Source organism: Schistocerca americana, chromosome 2 (assembly GCF_021461395.2).
Source record: "Schistocerca americana isolate TAMUIC-IGC-003095 chromosome 2, iqSchAmer2.1, whole genome shotgun sequence".
Classification (NCBI taxonomy): Eukaryota; Metazoa; Arthropoda; class Insecta; order Orthoptera; family Acrididae; genus Schistocerca; species Schistocerca americana.
This window is the reverse complement of record NC_060120.1, coordinates 261319911-261337471: the sequence shown is the minus strand read 5'-3', so window position 1 is coordinate 261337471 and position 17561 is coordinate 261319911. Positions and strand designations below refer to the sequence as shown.

The window sequence follows — 17561 nt, the reverse complement described above, 5'->3', positions numbered from 1 at the left end:
AACAAGTTTCAGCTAGTAATAGCGATTACCCTGTTCAAGAATCACAAGAAAAGGAGGCATACTTGGAAAAGGCCGGGAGATACGGGGAGATTTCAATTAGATTACATCATGGTCAGACAGAGATTCCGAAATCAGATACTGGATTGTAAGGCGTACCAAGGAGCAGATACAGACTCAGATCACAATATAGTAGTGATGAAGAGTAGGCTGAAGTTCAAGACATTAGTCAGGAAGAATCAATACGCAAAGAAGTGGGATACGGAAGTACTAAGGAATGACGAGATACGTTTGAAGTTCTCTAACGCTATAGATACAGCAATAAGGAATAGCGCAGTAGGCAGTACAGTTGAAGAGGAATGGACATCTCTAAAAAGGGCCAGCGCAGAAGTTGGGAAGGAAAACATAGGTACAAAGAAGGTAGCTGCGAAGAAACCATGGGTAACAGAAGAAATACTTCAGTTGATTGATGAAAGGAGGAAGTACAAACATGTTCCGGGAAAATCAGGAATACAGAAATACAAGTCGCTGAGGAATGAAATAAATAGGAAGTGCAGGGAAGCTAAGACGAAATGGCTGCAGGAAAAATGTGAAGACATCGAAAAAGATATGATTGTCGGAAGGACAGATTCAGCATACAGGAAAGTCAAAACAACCTTTGGTGACATTAAAAGCAACGGGAATTCCACTGTTAAATGCAGAGGAGAGAGCAGATAGGTGGAAAGAATACATTGAAAGCCTCTATGAGGGTGAAGATTTGTCTGATGTGATGGAAGAAGAAACAGGAGTCGATTTAGAAGAGATAGGGGATCCAGCATTAGAATCGGAATTTAAAAGAGCTTTGGAGGACTTACGGTCAAATAAGGCAGAAGGGATAGCTAACATTCCATCAGAATTTCTAAAATCATTGGGGGAAGTGGCAACAAAACGACTATTCACGTTGGTGTGTAGAATATATGAGTCTGGCGATATACCATCTGACTTTCGGAAAAGCATCATCCACACAATTCCGAAGACGGCAAGAGCTGACAAGTGCGAGAATTATCGCACAATCAGCTTAACAGCTCATGCATCGAAGCTGCTTACAAGAATAATGTACAGAAGAATGGAAAAGAAAATTGAGAATGCGCTAGGTGACGATCAGTTTGGCTTTAGGAAAAGTAAGGGGACGAGAGAGGCAATTCTGACGTTACGGCTAATTATGGAAGCAAGGCTAAAGAAAAATCTGATTTACATGTTCCCTTTTGATATGCTCTGTTGCCATCCTTGTATGCAGCTGAATGTAATGCTTCTTTTTAAAGAAAGTGATATAACTTTAACAGAAAACTAAACAATATTTTTTGAGATAATTTCTTTTATTCACTCTTTGTTTCTGTGCAACACTACGTAACATCATTACGTTGCTTGTATTATCAACTAAGGGAACAATTCCTGCTTCCTCATTTTATAACAAGAAGTTATTCACTTAAGTCTCCAGGTTTTGCTCACAGCTGTTCTTGATGATAAAACTTTGAGTCGTTTGACCGCAGCACGTTCCTTTTCAGATTTCTTCACTAATCGACGCTTCGACCCCTCTGCTGGAACCTATATTGAGTATTACATTGGTGTCCCAGGATAGCCGAACGCTTTTGAGAGACATCATCGTGGTTACTTATAAAAGGCTATTTTCCGGGCCTTTATTGGAGAAGTGGAGTTACTGGGTAAAAATCTCCCAGTTGCTAATCGTGCACCGTCGTCATTGGGTAAATGCTGAAATCACTCACTGACCAAGAGGGGAGGAGACCAAAATACTATTGTTGTGCCGCCTCCATTGCTTCCTGGTAGCTGTTTACTTTCCTCTCTCGCCGTGGCTGTGTGTTTATGTACTGACAGCGCATAGTCACGAAGACGGTGCTATTACACTCATTCTTCGATATTTGGACTGTTCCAAGGACTTTACTTCTGTAAGTACTACTTTATGCGTCCAGCGCGCGTACGTACTTAAAATCCGTAACCTCTTACACTCTTCTTGGTCCTCCGCTACCTCTGACATTAAACTGGTTTACGTCTTCTTTAACGCGTTCTTTTACTATCTTTCCAGTTTCGCCGATGTATGCTTTGCCCGAGAAACATGTCACTTAATACACTTTTCGAGCGGAACGACCTCCTCCATGCTAACCAGCCTGAATTTCGAAAACACCGATCACATGAAACATAACTTGCGGTTTTCTCACATGACATCCCGAAATCCATGGCTCAAGGCAGTGAAGTGCATGCAGTATTAGTCGATTTCCGAAAAGCATTTGACTCACAAGGAGAGGTCCCCAGCGGTGGGATCGACTTTTTGTAACCATCTATACGGTGATGTAGGTTAAGATACCAGGTATCAAACCCTTCAGCCATTTATCCTAGTGTGCTCTCGTTTGCGACTAATTTAAAAAAAAAAAATCAGAATTTTGCGTGATGGTCAATGACTTTGAAAATGACACAATTCCAACAGTGGTGTTATGGTGTAGTAGATAGAATAGTAGCTTTTTTTTATGCAGGAGGTTGTGGGCTCGAATCTCGTCAGGAGCAGTAATTTTTTTATTGTAAAATCTTTATCGATATGACTTTGATCGTTTTTTTATTCTATTAATTGTTTCAAATGTAATTTCTTTCTATTCATTTGTTTCATTTTTTCTTTACGTCATTCTTTTTCCAAACGGATTTTTTGTGAATTTGAATTTAATTATATTTATCTATTATAAATTATTTGAAAATTACGATCTGCCAGTTAAAAAAATAAAACACGAAATAATCTATTTATATTGACTGTGCAATGGTGTGAAAAATGTATTTTTCGTTATCAGATGTGCAGTTCTTTCTGCACTGTAATCATCATATTAACATTTATAACATTACCTAAAAATCTATAGCACTATGGACAAAATAACGCAGATGAAGGTTTAAATGAAAGAAGATTGTATAAGTAAAACGAAATTGAAGCAAAATGAGAAATAGATATAGTGAACGCAATAATGTGCACAGAAAAACCAGGACGAGATAACAAAAGAAATTAATTTGAAATTAATACATAAAGTTAATCAAAAATTTCAGGTGGAAAATGAATGATAGGAAGAAAAATGAGAGCAAATGAATAAGTTGATATTATAATTAAAATTATGTGACAAAGGAATGGAAATAAAAATTGCAGTTAAGTCAATTAATTGAATGAAATGATGGTGAAAGTCATGTCTATAAAGATATGCAAGTAAAATAAAAAAAAAGTTCACTGCTCCTCACGAGATTCGTATTCACAACTTCCTGTATGTGAAGCCATTATCCTGTCCATTACACGACACTACAGCACTATTCAGTGCACCTTTTTTAACGCTGTTGAGTGACAGACAAAATTCCAAAGTAAGTTTTCATCAGTTACTCGCAAACGAGGCCCGATCAGGGTGAATTGCTGTAGTGTGTGATACCTGGGATCTTAACCTACATAACAGTATAGATAGCTTCAAAAAGTCGATCCCATCGCTGGTGACCTCTCCTTGCCAGTAGCTCACTTCCATTTGTTATCAGAAGTACCATCGTATGGCATATCAGACGAAATTTGGAACAGAAGTGAGGATTTCTTTGTAAGAAGGACGCAGCATGGTTGGAGCACAGTCATCGTATGGTTCAAATGGCTCTGAGCACTATGGGACTTAACATCTGAGGTCAACAGCCCCTAGAACTTAGAACTACTTAAACCTAACTAACCTAAGGACATCACACACATCCATGTCCGAGGCAAGATTTGAACCAGCGACCGTAGTGGTCGCGTGGTTCCAGACTGAAGTGCCTAGAACCGCTCGGCCACAACGGCCGGCGGAGACTCATCGACATAAGTAGAATATACTTTGGGCGTATTCCAGCGTACTGTGTTAGGGCCTTTGCTGTTGATGTTGCATGTTAATGACCTTGGGTACAATGCTAACTTCTCGCAGATGGCGCAGTTGTCTTTAAAAAAATGTTCAAATGTGTATGAATTCCTAAGGGACCAAACTGCTGACGTCATTGGTCCCTATACTTACACACTACTTAAAGTAACTTATGCTAAGAACAACATACACGCTCTCGCTCGAGGGAAGACGAGAACCTCCGGTGGGAGGGGCCACGCAATCATTGACATGGCGTCTCAAACCGCTGGCCACTCCGCGCGGCAGTTGTCTTCAGTGAAGCACAGTCTGAACGAAGCTGCACAAACGTTCGGTAACATTTTGATAAGATTTCAAAGAATTACAAACATTGACAGCCTGATGTAAATATTCAGAAACGTAAAACTGCGCACTTCACAAAACGAAAAAAAAATACAACAACAAAGAAACGTATGAATAAAATAGCACTGAGTCGCAGCTGGAATCGGTAAACTCATAAAAATAGGTGGGTGTAACACTTCGAAGGGACAGGGAATGGGATCCGCTGTAGTAAACTAGGTAACAGATTTCGTTCTATTCGTAAAAAAACTAGCAAATCTCGATCCATCTACAAAGGAGATTGCTTACAAATCACTCATGCGACCCATCCTGGAATACTGCTGGAGTGTGTGGAATCCATATCAAATGGGATTATATGAAATGTCGAGTGTGTATAGAGATGGGCAACACAAATGGTCATATGTTTGTTAGGTTTGATTGACCCACGGGAAAGAGCGACAGAGATGTTGAAGGAGCTGAATTGGCCGACTCCTGAGGATAAACGGAAAACTGACGTAGATGAATATGCCGTGTGTGGGGCAGTCAGCCACGTCCGTTGAGGGGCCGAAGAAGTCTTTTATCTGGTGTTGACTGAATACATAGTCCACAAACAATTCTTTCATTGGGCTCTATCTATACGATTGGTTGTTTTAGAGACAAATCTTAAACAATATGCCGGAAGTTACTCGTACTCCTTCTTTACATTTTTGTTATTAAGTTACTCGTACTCCTTGTTTACATTATTATTATTATTATTAAAGCTCCTTTTAAAGGCCCTGTTTATGGAAAGTTCACCATAGCCGTTAGTCATCTCATCAATGTTTCTATAAGAAATTCTAGCTCTGTTCAAAAGCTCTTACCGTCAGTGACGAGCAGTGCTCGCGAGTACAGAGTGCTCATAGCAGATTGCTTATGGGCTGAGAAGTGGTGCGAAGAGGCGTTTCGGCTGCCTGTTGTCAGATCTTCTGAAGATCAAAACATCTGACCTCGCTCTCCACATCCGTGGTCAAGCTAATTTTACGATTAATGTTCAGAAAACAGTGGAAGCTATGTAGATCTTCCCTGGTGTGTAGCCAAGAACGATCGAATCATCCACACAGCGTAATCAGCAAGATATTTTTAATTCCACATTACTTAATGCCTGTTGTTCGACATAGCCCACAAAAATGTCAGCTGCTACGGGCGACAGAAATGAAACCATAACAACCCCGTCACACTGTTTATAAAGTTCCCCCTTATGCCCCCACCTTCAGAAGAAAACAGAGCACCTTAAACGAATAGAGACAGGACACTCATATTCACAGGACATGTACATCAGTATGTTCTGTAGAAATGATTAGCTTTCCAATCACCTTGGTTCGGGTAGCCTAGGTGACACAGGATTCTCCATGGGTCCTGAAAACTTGTTCCATGCGTGATGGCATTGGCACGTGTGAAGGCGCGAATGGCGTCCTGTGGTATAGCCATCCATGCTGCATTTCGTCTGGTTCCAACGTTCATCTGTCGTGGTTGGCGTTGGGTCACAGCACTGCCCCCGTCATTTCACCATATCCCACGTATTTTAGATTGACGACAAGTTTGGTGATCTGGAGGGCCAGGACAAAAGGCTGACATCCTGCGGCAGCAAGAAGGCACATGTACGCGCAGCAACATGTGGTCGTGCATTCTCTTGCTGATAAATGGCAGCTGCAGAATGGGTTCGGCTGTGGGTCGCAGGATGTCATTCACGTAGGTGAAACTGGTCACGCTACCCTGGACACGCGGCGACTGTGATTTGTGGTTGTAACCAATTGCACCCCACACCATAAGGCCTCGAGTTGGTGTTATATATCTTGTGTGACTGCAGTCAAATGGTTCAAATGGCTCTTAGCACTATGGGACTTAACTTCCGAGGTCATTAGTCCCCTTGAACTTACAACTACTTCAACCTAACTAACCTAAGGACATCACACACATCCATGCCCGAGGCTGGATTCGAACCTGCGACCGTAGCGGTAGCGCGGTTCCAGACCGTAGCGCCTAGAACCGCTCGGCCACCTCGGCCGTCGTGAATGCAGTCACTGTGATGCGGCGCCTCCCTGTCTGCGGCGACCCAAAATGAGGCCATTATTTTCTAACAAACAGAACCTGGATTCTAACGTGCCAATTGGCGATACTCAAGATCGAAATCACGACGACAACGGGTCGTACTGTACCAGCGACTAGGCGCTAAGTCCGGAACCGCGCGACTGCTACGGTCGCCTCGGGCATGGATGTGTGTGATGTCCTTAGGTTAGTTTGGTTTAAGTAGTTCTGAGTTCGAGGGGACTTATGACCACAGATGTTAAGTCCCATAGTGCTCAGAGCCATTTGAACCATTTTTTGTACCAGCGTCGCTATGCCGCTGATGTATGGCTTCCTGCCGCGCAAAATTGCTTCAGCCAACCAATCGACCACTACAGCTTGAATTTGGTAGTTTTAATTTTACAGTCGATGTTATGACTGTGGATCGCTATTAGTTTTCAGAAGATTCCAGTCGTTGTGGAGCGCCTGGCAAATACTCGAAGTCTAAGGCGTACCGTTGTTGCACTCTTAAAAGACAAATTGAAGACAGATCAACCCTTGAATAATTAGTACTGCAGCAATCATAAACATTGACGAGACGGCAGACTCAAATGTCGAATAAACAACACCTTTACTATACACAACGTCGTAATCGTACAGGACACTACTACATCACGAATAGACACGCTCAAACATTCCAATGGCACTGACAAACAATATCGAGCAGCTATCACGAGACACAGATTTTGATAACAACTCCCGTTATCTTACTATTGGACAAACAAAATGGTATGGTGAATCAGTTTTGTCGTTACAGCAGGTCGTCAGTCGTGTCTGGCTAGGCCGTGATCCAGGTAAACGGCTACTGGAAACATAAACCTTGCCGAGGACGGATGCAAGTGGGGGACAGCATTATGCTATGGGAGACACTCGATGGGTCTTACGTGGGACCTGTGGTGGTAACCACAGTCGACTGCATGATCGTTGATGTGGGCCCCGTGTATCCCTTCATGTTTAGTTTGCTACCGATGGAGACGGCATATTCCAGTAAGATAGAGTTCCTTGTGAAAAGGCCAGAATTGTGCTACATTGGTTCAAGGAGCATGATAGTCGACTCACAGTGATGGCTACCAAATTCGCATGATCTGAACGCTGTGAAGCACATCTGGGAAGCTATTAGGTGCCACTTTTGGCCCAAAATCCACTGGCTCGTAACTGGCGTGACCTGGGCGTAGAGATCTGGCGTCCACAAACCTATCAAGGACTTGATGAATTCATTCGACGCAGAATCGGATATGTATTTCGTTCCAAACTTGGACCAGTAGATTATTAAACACGATAGTCAAGATGTTTCGGGTCATCAGTGCACTGTGGGGAGACTATTGTGTCAGACCAGGCTTACAATGGGTAAAGCTTGTATGTGTGTCTGTGTGTGTGCAGAGGGCAGCACGGAGGAGTTCCGCCGCATGCTGGAGGTGAACGTGCTGGGTCTGACGCTGTGCACCAGGGAGGCCGTTAACCTGATGCGCACCAAGGGCATCGACGACGGCCACATCGTCAACATCGGCAGGTGACGCTCGCCTGCCTTCTCCCACCGCTTGCTGCTCACGCTGATCATTGCCTCATTACTTATTGTCTGCTGTGTGCTTGCAGCGTGGCGGGCCACTGGCTACCCCTCATGTCGGAGGGCGCCTTCTACTACGGCACCAAGCACGCGGTCAGGGTGCTGTCCGAGGGCCTCCGCCGCGAGTTCCTCCAGCGGGACTCCAGCATGAGGGTCACCGTGAGTACTCCCACCAACCTAGCATCTCTGCTGAAGCACTAAACTCCAGTTCTCTGCTGCTCCGCCTGGTGTCTACATGTATATTTCACAAGCAGTTATACTACTGCAGATCATTATACAACTTTCTGACCCACTCGTAAATAGAACGAGGGAAAAACAAATCTCTATAAGCTTCCGTATCATCTGCTATGAATGACGAGGACATCGACGAACGACAGTGAACTGTCTCTTTTTCTTATTTTCTGTACAACGATCAGTATTACGATCAGTCCGATGATGTTGCCATGGGAAGCCTTGTAAACTCCAGCTGTTGCAAATCCCTTCATGGAGAATTTTGAGGATATTGCCTTAGACACAGTGCTATTAAAGCCTAGTTGTTTTTTTCGATTACAATGACGACATTTTCGTCACTTGTCCCCATGTGACAACCTCTACGAGTTCTTAGATAATTTCACCGGTGCTAACAGTAACATCCAGTTAACCACGGAGGTAGGAGAAGACAATGCATTACTCTTCCTCGTGGCCCCGGCGGAGGTTCGAGTCCTCCCTCGGGCATGGGTGTGTGTGTTTGTCCTTAGGATAATTTAGGTTACGTAGTGTGTAAGCTTAGGGACTGATGACCTTAGCAGTTAAGTCCCATAAGATTTCTTCCTCGCCTCGTGTCGCGCAAGATAAGCTGCCTGCTAAAAAAATACAAGATCAAATCGATTTCAGATATCTGACAAAAATCTGGCAATTTCGGAGACTAGTTAAAGACGCAGCACGTCTCAGAACACATGGGGCCTACAAGAAAACTTGCTATAGTGGGCAGTCTTACATCGGACAAACACTACGCACTATGGAACAACGCAGGAAGGAGCATGCGAGCTTTTATCGCCTGCACTACTCCGAGAAAGTCGATTTAATAAGCATGCTTTACAAAACGGTCACCGGATCAAATTTCACGAAACCTCTCTCGTGGCTTGCACTAACAAGTCCTGGGACTGTGTAACAGAAGAAGCCATTGAAATACGTCACCGATAACATCCTTGATAGAGACGAAGGCTTGCAGCTCAGCGCAACTTGGGATACAGGCGATCGCGCGGTTGAAGCGAGTACACCGAGTGCCGAGTCAGCGTATGGATATATATGGCGATGCCGCAGGCACCAGTGACGTCACAGCCGGCAGCTAGGGTGTATCAGGACGTACCGTCAGCCCACTGGCAGTCATGTACTTCACAATGGCCAAGGAGCGCTTGGCCGAAAGCTCGTGTAATTTTGAACTCTTGACGCCGCTAAAAACCGAAGAACGTTTTCTTCAAGCATTAGCTATGGCCGATTTGTGCTCCGAGCAAAATTCTACCAGGCTGGCTCTGAGCACTGTGGGACTTAACTGATGAGGTCATCAGTGCCCTAGAACTTAGAAGTACTTAAACCTAACTAACCTAAGGACGTCACACACATCCATGCCCAAGGCAGGATTCGAACCTGCGACCGTAGCGGTCGCGTGGTTCCAGACTGTCACGCCTAGAACCGCTCGGCCACCCCGACCGGCTACTCTACCAGGCAACTTCCACTTTCATTCTCGTTCTCCTACTATTTTTCGTTATCTTCTGTTTGATACTATAGACTTCCAATCTCCAATCACAATTATATTTTCATTTTCCTTATCAGTCTGAATAACTTCTTTTATCTCATCGCATATTGTTTCAACCGTTTCGTGATGTTTGGAGCTAGTTCTCACTACTTAGGGGATGTTCCCTTCGTGTCTATTTTGGTTAGGATAATGTGTGAGCCGGCCGCTGTGGCCGATCGGTTCTAGGCGCTTCAGTCCGGATCCACGCTGCTGCTACAGTCGCAGGTTCGAATCCTGCCTCGGGCATGGATGTGTGTGACGTCATTACGTTAGTTAGGTTTAAGTAGTTCTAAGTTCTAGGGGCTGATGTCCTCAGATGTTTCGTCCCATAGTGCTTAGAGCCATTTGAACCAGCTAGTATAATTTTTATTATAAATGAAACTCCTCCAGCTGTACTTAAGATTTTATATTTATTTGGCTACTAGTTTCGACGTTGCATCAACGCCATCTTCAGCCCCGTACTAGAAGTCCGCGGTGCGACCAACACGTGCAGTAACTAGTGTCAGACACCAGTTACTGCTCGCCATCCATGTGGAGCACGTGTTGTTCTCACCGCGGACTTCTAGTACTGAGCCACGCACAATTGATTTCATCAAAGTGTACGGGCCTGAAGATGGCGTTGACGCAACGTCGAAAGTAGTGGCCCAATAAATATAAAATCTTAGATACAGCTGGAGGAGTTTCATTTTTAATAAAAATTATACCAGGTGTGTCCCACCATCGACCAATTTAAATATTGATGTACGAAGATTTGATAATTTCTGCTACTGTGGTTGGTGTTGGCTTCGTGTCCATTTTGGCTAGTACAAAGCATTCAATACGCTGGTCGTAATAGCTTACTGCATTCCTGTTTTCTAATTCATTATTAGATCTTCTACTGTACTACCTCTATTTGATTTTGTTTTGATCACCGCATACTTACCTGACCAGAAGTACCATTCTTCCTGGAACTGTAATTCAGTCATTCTCATTATCTCCAACTTCAACATATCCATTTCTATTTTTATGCTCTCTAATACACATCCTCCAACATTCCATGCTCCAATGTGTAGAATGAGTTTTGTTTCCCCTGATGACAACGTCGTCCAGAGAAGTCACGCCCAGAACTTCGATTAATACAATATTTTACCTCAGGATTATTGTATCCAAGGTGATATCGTCATCACTAAGCCAGAGAGTAGGCTGCTTGAGATCAGGCTGTAGTTTCAGCTTGCTTTCAGTTTTTCGCAGTACCAACACAGCATGACCAAGTTGGCTAATGTAAAAAGCTCATCTCAGTCGATCATCCTGGCTGTTGCCCCTGCAACGTCTGAAGAGACTGCCGCCCCTCTTCAGCAACGACACGTTTGTCTGGACTGTCTGCAAACACTCTTCCATAGTGATTGTACCTGCGGTACAGCTATCTGTATGATTAAAGCACACAAGCCACCTCACCTCGGCAAGGTACATGGTTTGTGTAAAGGGCAGGGGGCAGGGGTGTAGTTTTCAATGTGGATCATTATGTGAACCATACAGTTCTACTTTCGCACTGCCTTTGGCTGAAAAAAAGCCTGTAACTACCATCTCTGTCGCTATAATGATTAACGGCATCTGTGCACAGGTCTTATAAATTTACACATTGTCATTCATGTATAAAACTTTCTTGGTGTTTAAAAAGCGCAGGTCTGTGTAATGCTTATTTTTCTCCAATATTCACCATGTTTGGTACCTCCAACTTTCACTCGAACGGGAGGCCACTTGCACATTGATGAAATTTGATAGATAATCTCTGCTGCCGAAACAAGAAAGAAAAATATGCGGATTTTAGCGCAGAGGGTTGAGACATCATCGTTTCCAGTATTCGTGGCGTTGGCACCTTTTCATTGCGAGGTATCTGCAGCAGTCTCATCATAATATTCATCCCTCCCCCCTCCAATCTGGCATCCATTGCTGTGTAAAGGTGTCTTCCTAACTTGTCGTGTGTTATGGTCTTCAGCTTTTCTCGACTATGTTCGTGAAGTCGTCGTTTTAATCTTTTCTTATCTCCTTGTTAATAACCCTCTTGGATCACCTACCATCAAGTTACCTGGTTCCATGCTACGTCCAACTATCTTTCATGCCCATCACACAGTTATCCTTTCTCTCTAGTATGTTCCCTGATCTGTTTGCTTCTTTTGTTGTTCCTCCTAGTAACTGCCAAAATGCGTCTCAACATTCGTCGTTGAAATACTACTGCCCCAGGTGAAAACACAGTATGTTATCAGCAAAAAGAAAATTGTCCAATTGTGTTCTATTAACAGCGATCGCTTCTTTTCCCAATTTACGGATCTGAAATTATCCTCAAGGACTTCTGAGAATAGTTTTGATGATATAGGCTCTCTTCGCCTAACTCTTCTTTCAATCTCACTGTCCCACTATTCAGCGGTTGTCCAATGCTGCGCCACTCTAGCGGCGTGCTCAGTTACTATGTCATAGGAATTTCGAAGTGTACCAACTATGCAGACGAGTATATGCAAGGAAACGGAAAAGTAATTACATAACTTTACTTATGGAGGCCGGATAGCAGAGCGCGCTAACGCACCCGCTTCCGGGACACAGGGAGTCGAGCCTCGTGTCGAATTCACCTTGCGGATTAATGACGTGTGCTGGTATATAGGTCAGCCTGGTTGTAGTTTCAAAGTGATTTTTCACACCCAAATAGGTATAAAGGGCGTTCAAAAAGTTTTTCACAGTCGTCTGTAATTTTTTCATTTTTTTTGCAGGAGGAGAATGAAATTTTTTTGAACATTCTTGGAACATTTAGCTATACATTGAGCCTACTCAATGTAGCCTCCACCAGCTGTGACGCATCTGGCCCAACGTTCTCTCCATGATGTAAATGCACTTTGGTAAAATTCTGGGGATTGACTTTTACACCATCGCTTGGCACCGGAAATAAGGTCTTTCTCACTATCTAAGGTTTTACCGCGCAGGTGGGTCTTCAGACGACCAAAGAGGTAAAAATCAGACGGAGCCAAGTCGGGACTGTAGGGAGGATGAGGAACAATTTTCCAACCCACTTCATAAGGGCTGTGTGGGGTTTGGTATTGTGATGGTGTAGTCTGATGAGCTGACCCTGAAGCTGTGGTCTGTTGGTCTTGATGGCACGTCGGAGTTACACACAGTAACAGTCCTGGTTAATTGTGGAACCAAATTCCAAAACGTCAATGAAAATGACACCACATTGATCCCAGAAGAAGGAGGCCATCACCTTTCTGCATGCTGTTCGTGAAAGTCTTGGTTTCTTCTTCCGAGGGGAATCTGGATGACACCACTACATGGATTGGGTTTTGCTCTGTTTCGGACAAAAACAACCATGCTTCATCCTGGCAGAGTCATGGCCGTTCTTGAACAGGAACTCCATCACCTACCGTTGTCGCAACATGACATCTACTTCACGGTCCATTATGGCTCACCTATAACTGAAAGAAAATACTTTTGTATACCACCGTATAGCTAAATGTTGCAAGTATGTTCACAAAAAATTTCATTCTCCTCCTGCAAAAAACAAAAAAAATGAGAGACAACTGTGCAAAACTTTTCGAACGCTCTTTGTACTTACTGGGATGGTACCCACTTTCCATCTCAGTTATACTTCAGGCACACACTGAAAACTTTAATGCACTTGAAAATCAGATCTGCACCACACGCCGTGAGATGGGATGGTACATAGATTCCTTCCTGGAGAGAGTGGTGGCGTCAGAAATGACGCCCACCACTGCCAAGGTAGCATGGTGGCCCAATAGGAAACGAAAAAATAGCAGTGGGAAAAGAAGAATTAAACTTTATGACGATCTTCACATTTTGTTTATTTTGAAATAAAATCATGTTCATGTGCATATAAATTGTACCTAAAGTGCGGGTAGCCGTGGTGCGTGGTTGTGTTGACTTCATTTGCCTTGCAGGAGATCAGCCCTGGTGTGGTGGCCACCGACATCTTCGACAAGCAGCAGCTCCTCTCGCGGGACGTTGTCCTGAAGCATCCGCACATCATGCCGGAGGACATCGCCGATGCCGTCATCTATGTCCTGGGAGCTCCGGGTTCTGTGCTAGTACGTACGTGCCAACTCTGGAAACTTTCCACCTATCAGCCAACAACACCAAGTTCAGAGACTGAACAACGTTGTGTATTGATAGGCTCTGTCATTTTCCTCATTTCCCTACCACTCTCTATTGTATAGTAAATAATAAGTCATGATATAAAGACCATTGATTATTAACAGGATAATAATCATATTGGTAGTAGCTGTCTGCGGGAAAGATCAATTTGGGTTCTGGAGAAATTAAACACATGACGGAATAATGACCTTACACGTTATCTTAGAAGATAGATTGAATGAAGTGTTACCTACATTTTTAGCCTTTGTAGATTCAGAGAAGGTTGTTGACAACTCTGAAACTCTGAAGATATTGTTTTCTGATCTTCAATACAAAGACTGGTTCTCCAGGGACCGCAACCGTTCGTAAAATTTGTTGACAAATTATTTAATGAAGCAACGTGTTTCGAGGTATAAATATCATGTTCAGGCTACAATGGCAATAAAAAATTTATAAAGGCACACATAGATACCAAAGTTGTTTTCTGGAGTCTTTGCATGCAGTAGTTAGTTAGTTTCATATTTCAAGGATCATTTTGTCTGGTAAATCGTAATTATATGGAATGAATCACTTTACTTTCACATCACCAATGAATTTGTAAATGTGGCTACATGCTAAACGACTTTTCATTTTTTAAATGTTTTATTTTATTTTTTCCAACATACAGATGTGACTCAGTAATTCCTACACCGCACCTTTTACACGTTACAATAATAGAAATTCTTCTATGGAACATAAGGAGTTGTAAAGGAGAAACTATTTCATTTTCATTTTCAAATTTTACTTTTCTCTCTCTCAGAAATGTTACATCCCTGGATAAGCGATCGAAATTTTTTGTTGCAGTGTTATGCACCACTTTTGGTGCTAAACACAATCTTAACGTGGAATAATGAATGTCATTATCCCTTCTGCTTTTGCACTGGATTATTTACAACAAACCTAATGAGGGAATAAATACAATGTGAAGCAGTATTCACAAGGCCCAACTCTTTAAACAAGTTGATCGTGGGTGAGCACCACGTATTATTATTTCATTGCTTTTTTGAGCTATGAAGACTTTCTTTCTTAAAGATGAGTTATCGCAGTACATTACTCCATACGATATTATAATGAAAATATGCAAAATATGTCAACTGACATATGTCTCTCCTCAAGATGTGCATTGATCGTAAGTGCAGATGTGGTTGGTGACGATATAATAAATAGGGTAGAAACTTCAAAACTTGTAGGTGTACCCGTCGAAGATAATGTGAACTGAAGAAGCGCAGTTTACAATATCATCAATGTGAACACCTCAAAATTTTGAAGTTTCCACCCTAATTATTAATTGCTAACCATGTATTACACTAACCACTGGTGTAACACCCCTAAATGTGCAGAACTGAATAAATGAGTCTTTTTAAAATTAAGAGTGAGTGCATTCGCAGAAAATCAGTGGTACTGTTAAGAACAGTGTTTAAAAATTCTTATACAGGTCTCACCTAACTCTGCCACCTCAAGTATCTCTGAAACAACAACAGATATTCAAAAACGGTTTTCACCAGCATGAACGTACGGCGGGGGCTTAGGAAACCAAATGCTATGTGAAATTTAAAAACGTAAACAAATGCTATTTTCAACACAAACTTGTGTATTTTTAAATGGGCGCCCCCTATTATTTCGTATGCAATCAATAGCATGAAAAATCACAAAAATAGTGGCGTTGGTTGCATCGCAGTACGTCAGTTCCATCTCGAGAAGTTGCGAAGCGAAGTTGGCGCTTTAAATAAAAGAAGCGCACACCTAGCGCACCTCCTGAGACTCAAACGTGCACCTCACGCTGCCATTGTCGGGTGCTCACACAGTGGGATAGCGAAATGACAACTTGAGCTACAATTATAGATAACACATTGGAATTCACTTGCTAAGCACATTTACTAGTGCGCTGTCACCCACAGAAACTGTATTGTTGTGCATTACATCCAGCATACAAAATACACCCATATCTTGACCAATGAAACTGTGTCACGTCAACATATGTGCGAAGTGCCCTCCGCTTGCATCAATACACGTTTGCAGACGGGTAACGAGAGAGTGTTGCACAGATTGTAGAGTTTCTACAGATTTTGCCGCACACGCCGCAGTAATAGGATGTTGCATATCCTCTAATGTCATTGGAGGTTCTTGATACGGTCTGTCTCTCACTGCGCCGCAGAGAAAGAAGTCTAATGGCGTCAAGTTGGGGGACCGCCCCATCCTCGTATTTGGAAATGTCGCATCTAGAACGTCTTTGGCAACTTTTGCACTGTGTGCAGGACATCCATTATGTTGGAATCACATTGATAGGCGTGTTTCCAATCCTAGATCCTCCATAAGGAGCTCTAGTATGTGTTGGAGAAATGATGCATATCGCTGTCCATTCACTGATCCACGGTAAAAGTAGGGACCTACAATACAGTTAGTAACAGTACCGCACCAACCATTGACACTCCACTGTCGTTGATGAGCAACTTGGCGAATTCAGTGGGGATTTTGCACGGACCAGTAGTGCGTGTACGCAGATTCACATTAGCATGATCTGTAAATGAAGTCTTGTTTGTAAAGAACGTATTGCTTAGGAATACGGGATTACCTTGAAACTGCTGAAGTGCAACATGACACAATGCAATGCGGATTTCAAAGTCATTCCCGCACAGTTCCTGGTGCAGTGAGGTATGGAACTGATGAAACCGATGCCGATGCAAGATTCTGCACGCACTACTGTGGCTTATTCCTGCACCTCGTGCAATTTCTCTTACACCCACCTGAGAATTGTGCGCTACAGCAGCCACTACAGCAATTTCGTTTCCATTACCAGTCGCTGGCGTTATACGTCGACGTTTTGTGGGAGCTCAGCTTCCAGTTTCCGCGAGTGTCTTGCAGATGATGCCAATGGTTCGATGTGACGTACACCGCCGATCTGGGTGGCGTTCAGCATGCGGTGTCACAGCTGCGGTTGAATTTCTGTGACATTCGCCATAAACTAAAAGAATATCTAGTTTTTATTCATTACTGAAGGCCGGCATATCGACTAGATGACGGCAAATGTAACAAGCCACAAGAAAACAGGTTTTAATGTGGAAACGTATGCGAATTACGTTATAGTATGAGAACATTTCAACAGACTGGGTAAGGAGTCCTTGTACACTGACAGGATACAGGCGCCAGTGTAGGCAATACTACATGCGATGCATTACGTTAGAAACTGTGACGCCGTTGCTATCCTTTACAAGCCACATATTTCAGAACTTATGAGGTTTAGAAACGTGAAACCAAGTGTGTTACCACTAATTGTACCTCTTGTTGCCATTCCGCAACAATAAACATTATGCGCAGTACATCCATCATTCTCATACCACATTACGTGACACATTATAAGAGGTGGACCGGTTCAAGTAAGGTACAGCTCAATAAGGGGCTAAACTATCCCCCTTTAGGAGTGCCATCAATGAAATGTGGGGCAATGATGTGTTGTCATACAATACCCCACCATACATTAACACTCCACTGACGTAGTACGTCAATCACATCACGATTACCGGCAGCGTGAGGTGCACGCTTGAGTCTCAGGGCGTGCGCTAGCTGTGCGCTTCATTTATTTCAAGCGCCAACTTCGCTTCGCAATTTCTCTGGATGGACCTGACGAACTGCGATGTAACAAACGCAATTATTTGCGTGATTTTTCGTGCTATTGACTGCATACGAAATAATTGGGGGTGTCCATTTAAAAATACACAAGTTTGTGTTGAAAATCGTATTTGTTTACGTTTTTAAATTTCAGGTAGTA

General features: G+C 43.1%; 1 protein-coding gene across 1 annotated transcript in view; it reads left to right on the top strand.

Moving 5' to 3' along the window:
• Nucleotides 1–17561, top strand: part of LOC124593946 (farnesol dehydrogenase-like) — a 56391-nt gene that overhangs the window by 25790 nt on the left and 13040 nt on the right. Inside the window, exons 4-6 of the mRNA XM_047132295.1 lie at nt 7690–7812; nt 7896–8025; nt 13564–13710. Coding sequence (XP_046988251.1) covers nt 7690–7812; nt 7896–8025; nt 13564–13710 — 400 coding nt within the window. The remainder of the gene's footprint in view (nt 1–7689; nt 7813–7895; nt 8026–13563; nt 13711–17561) is intronic.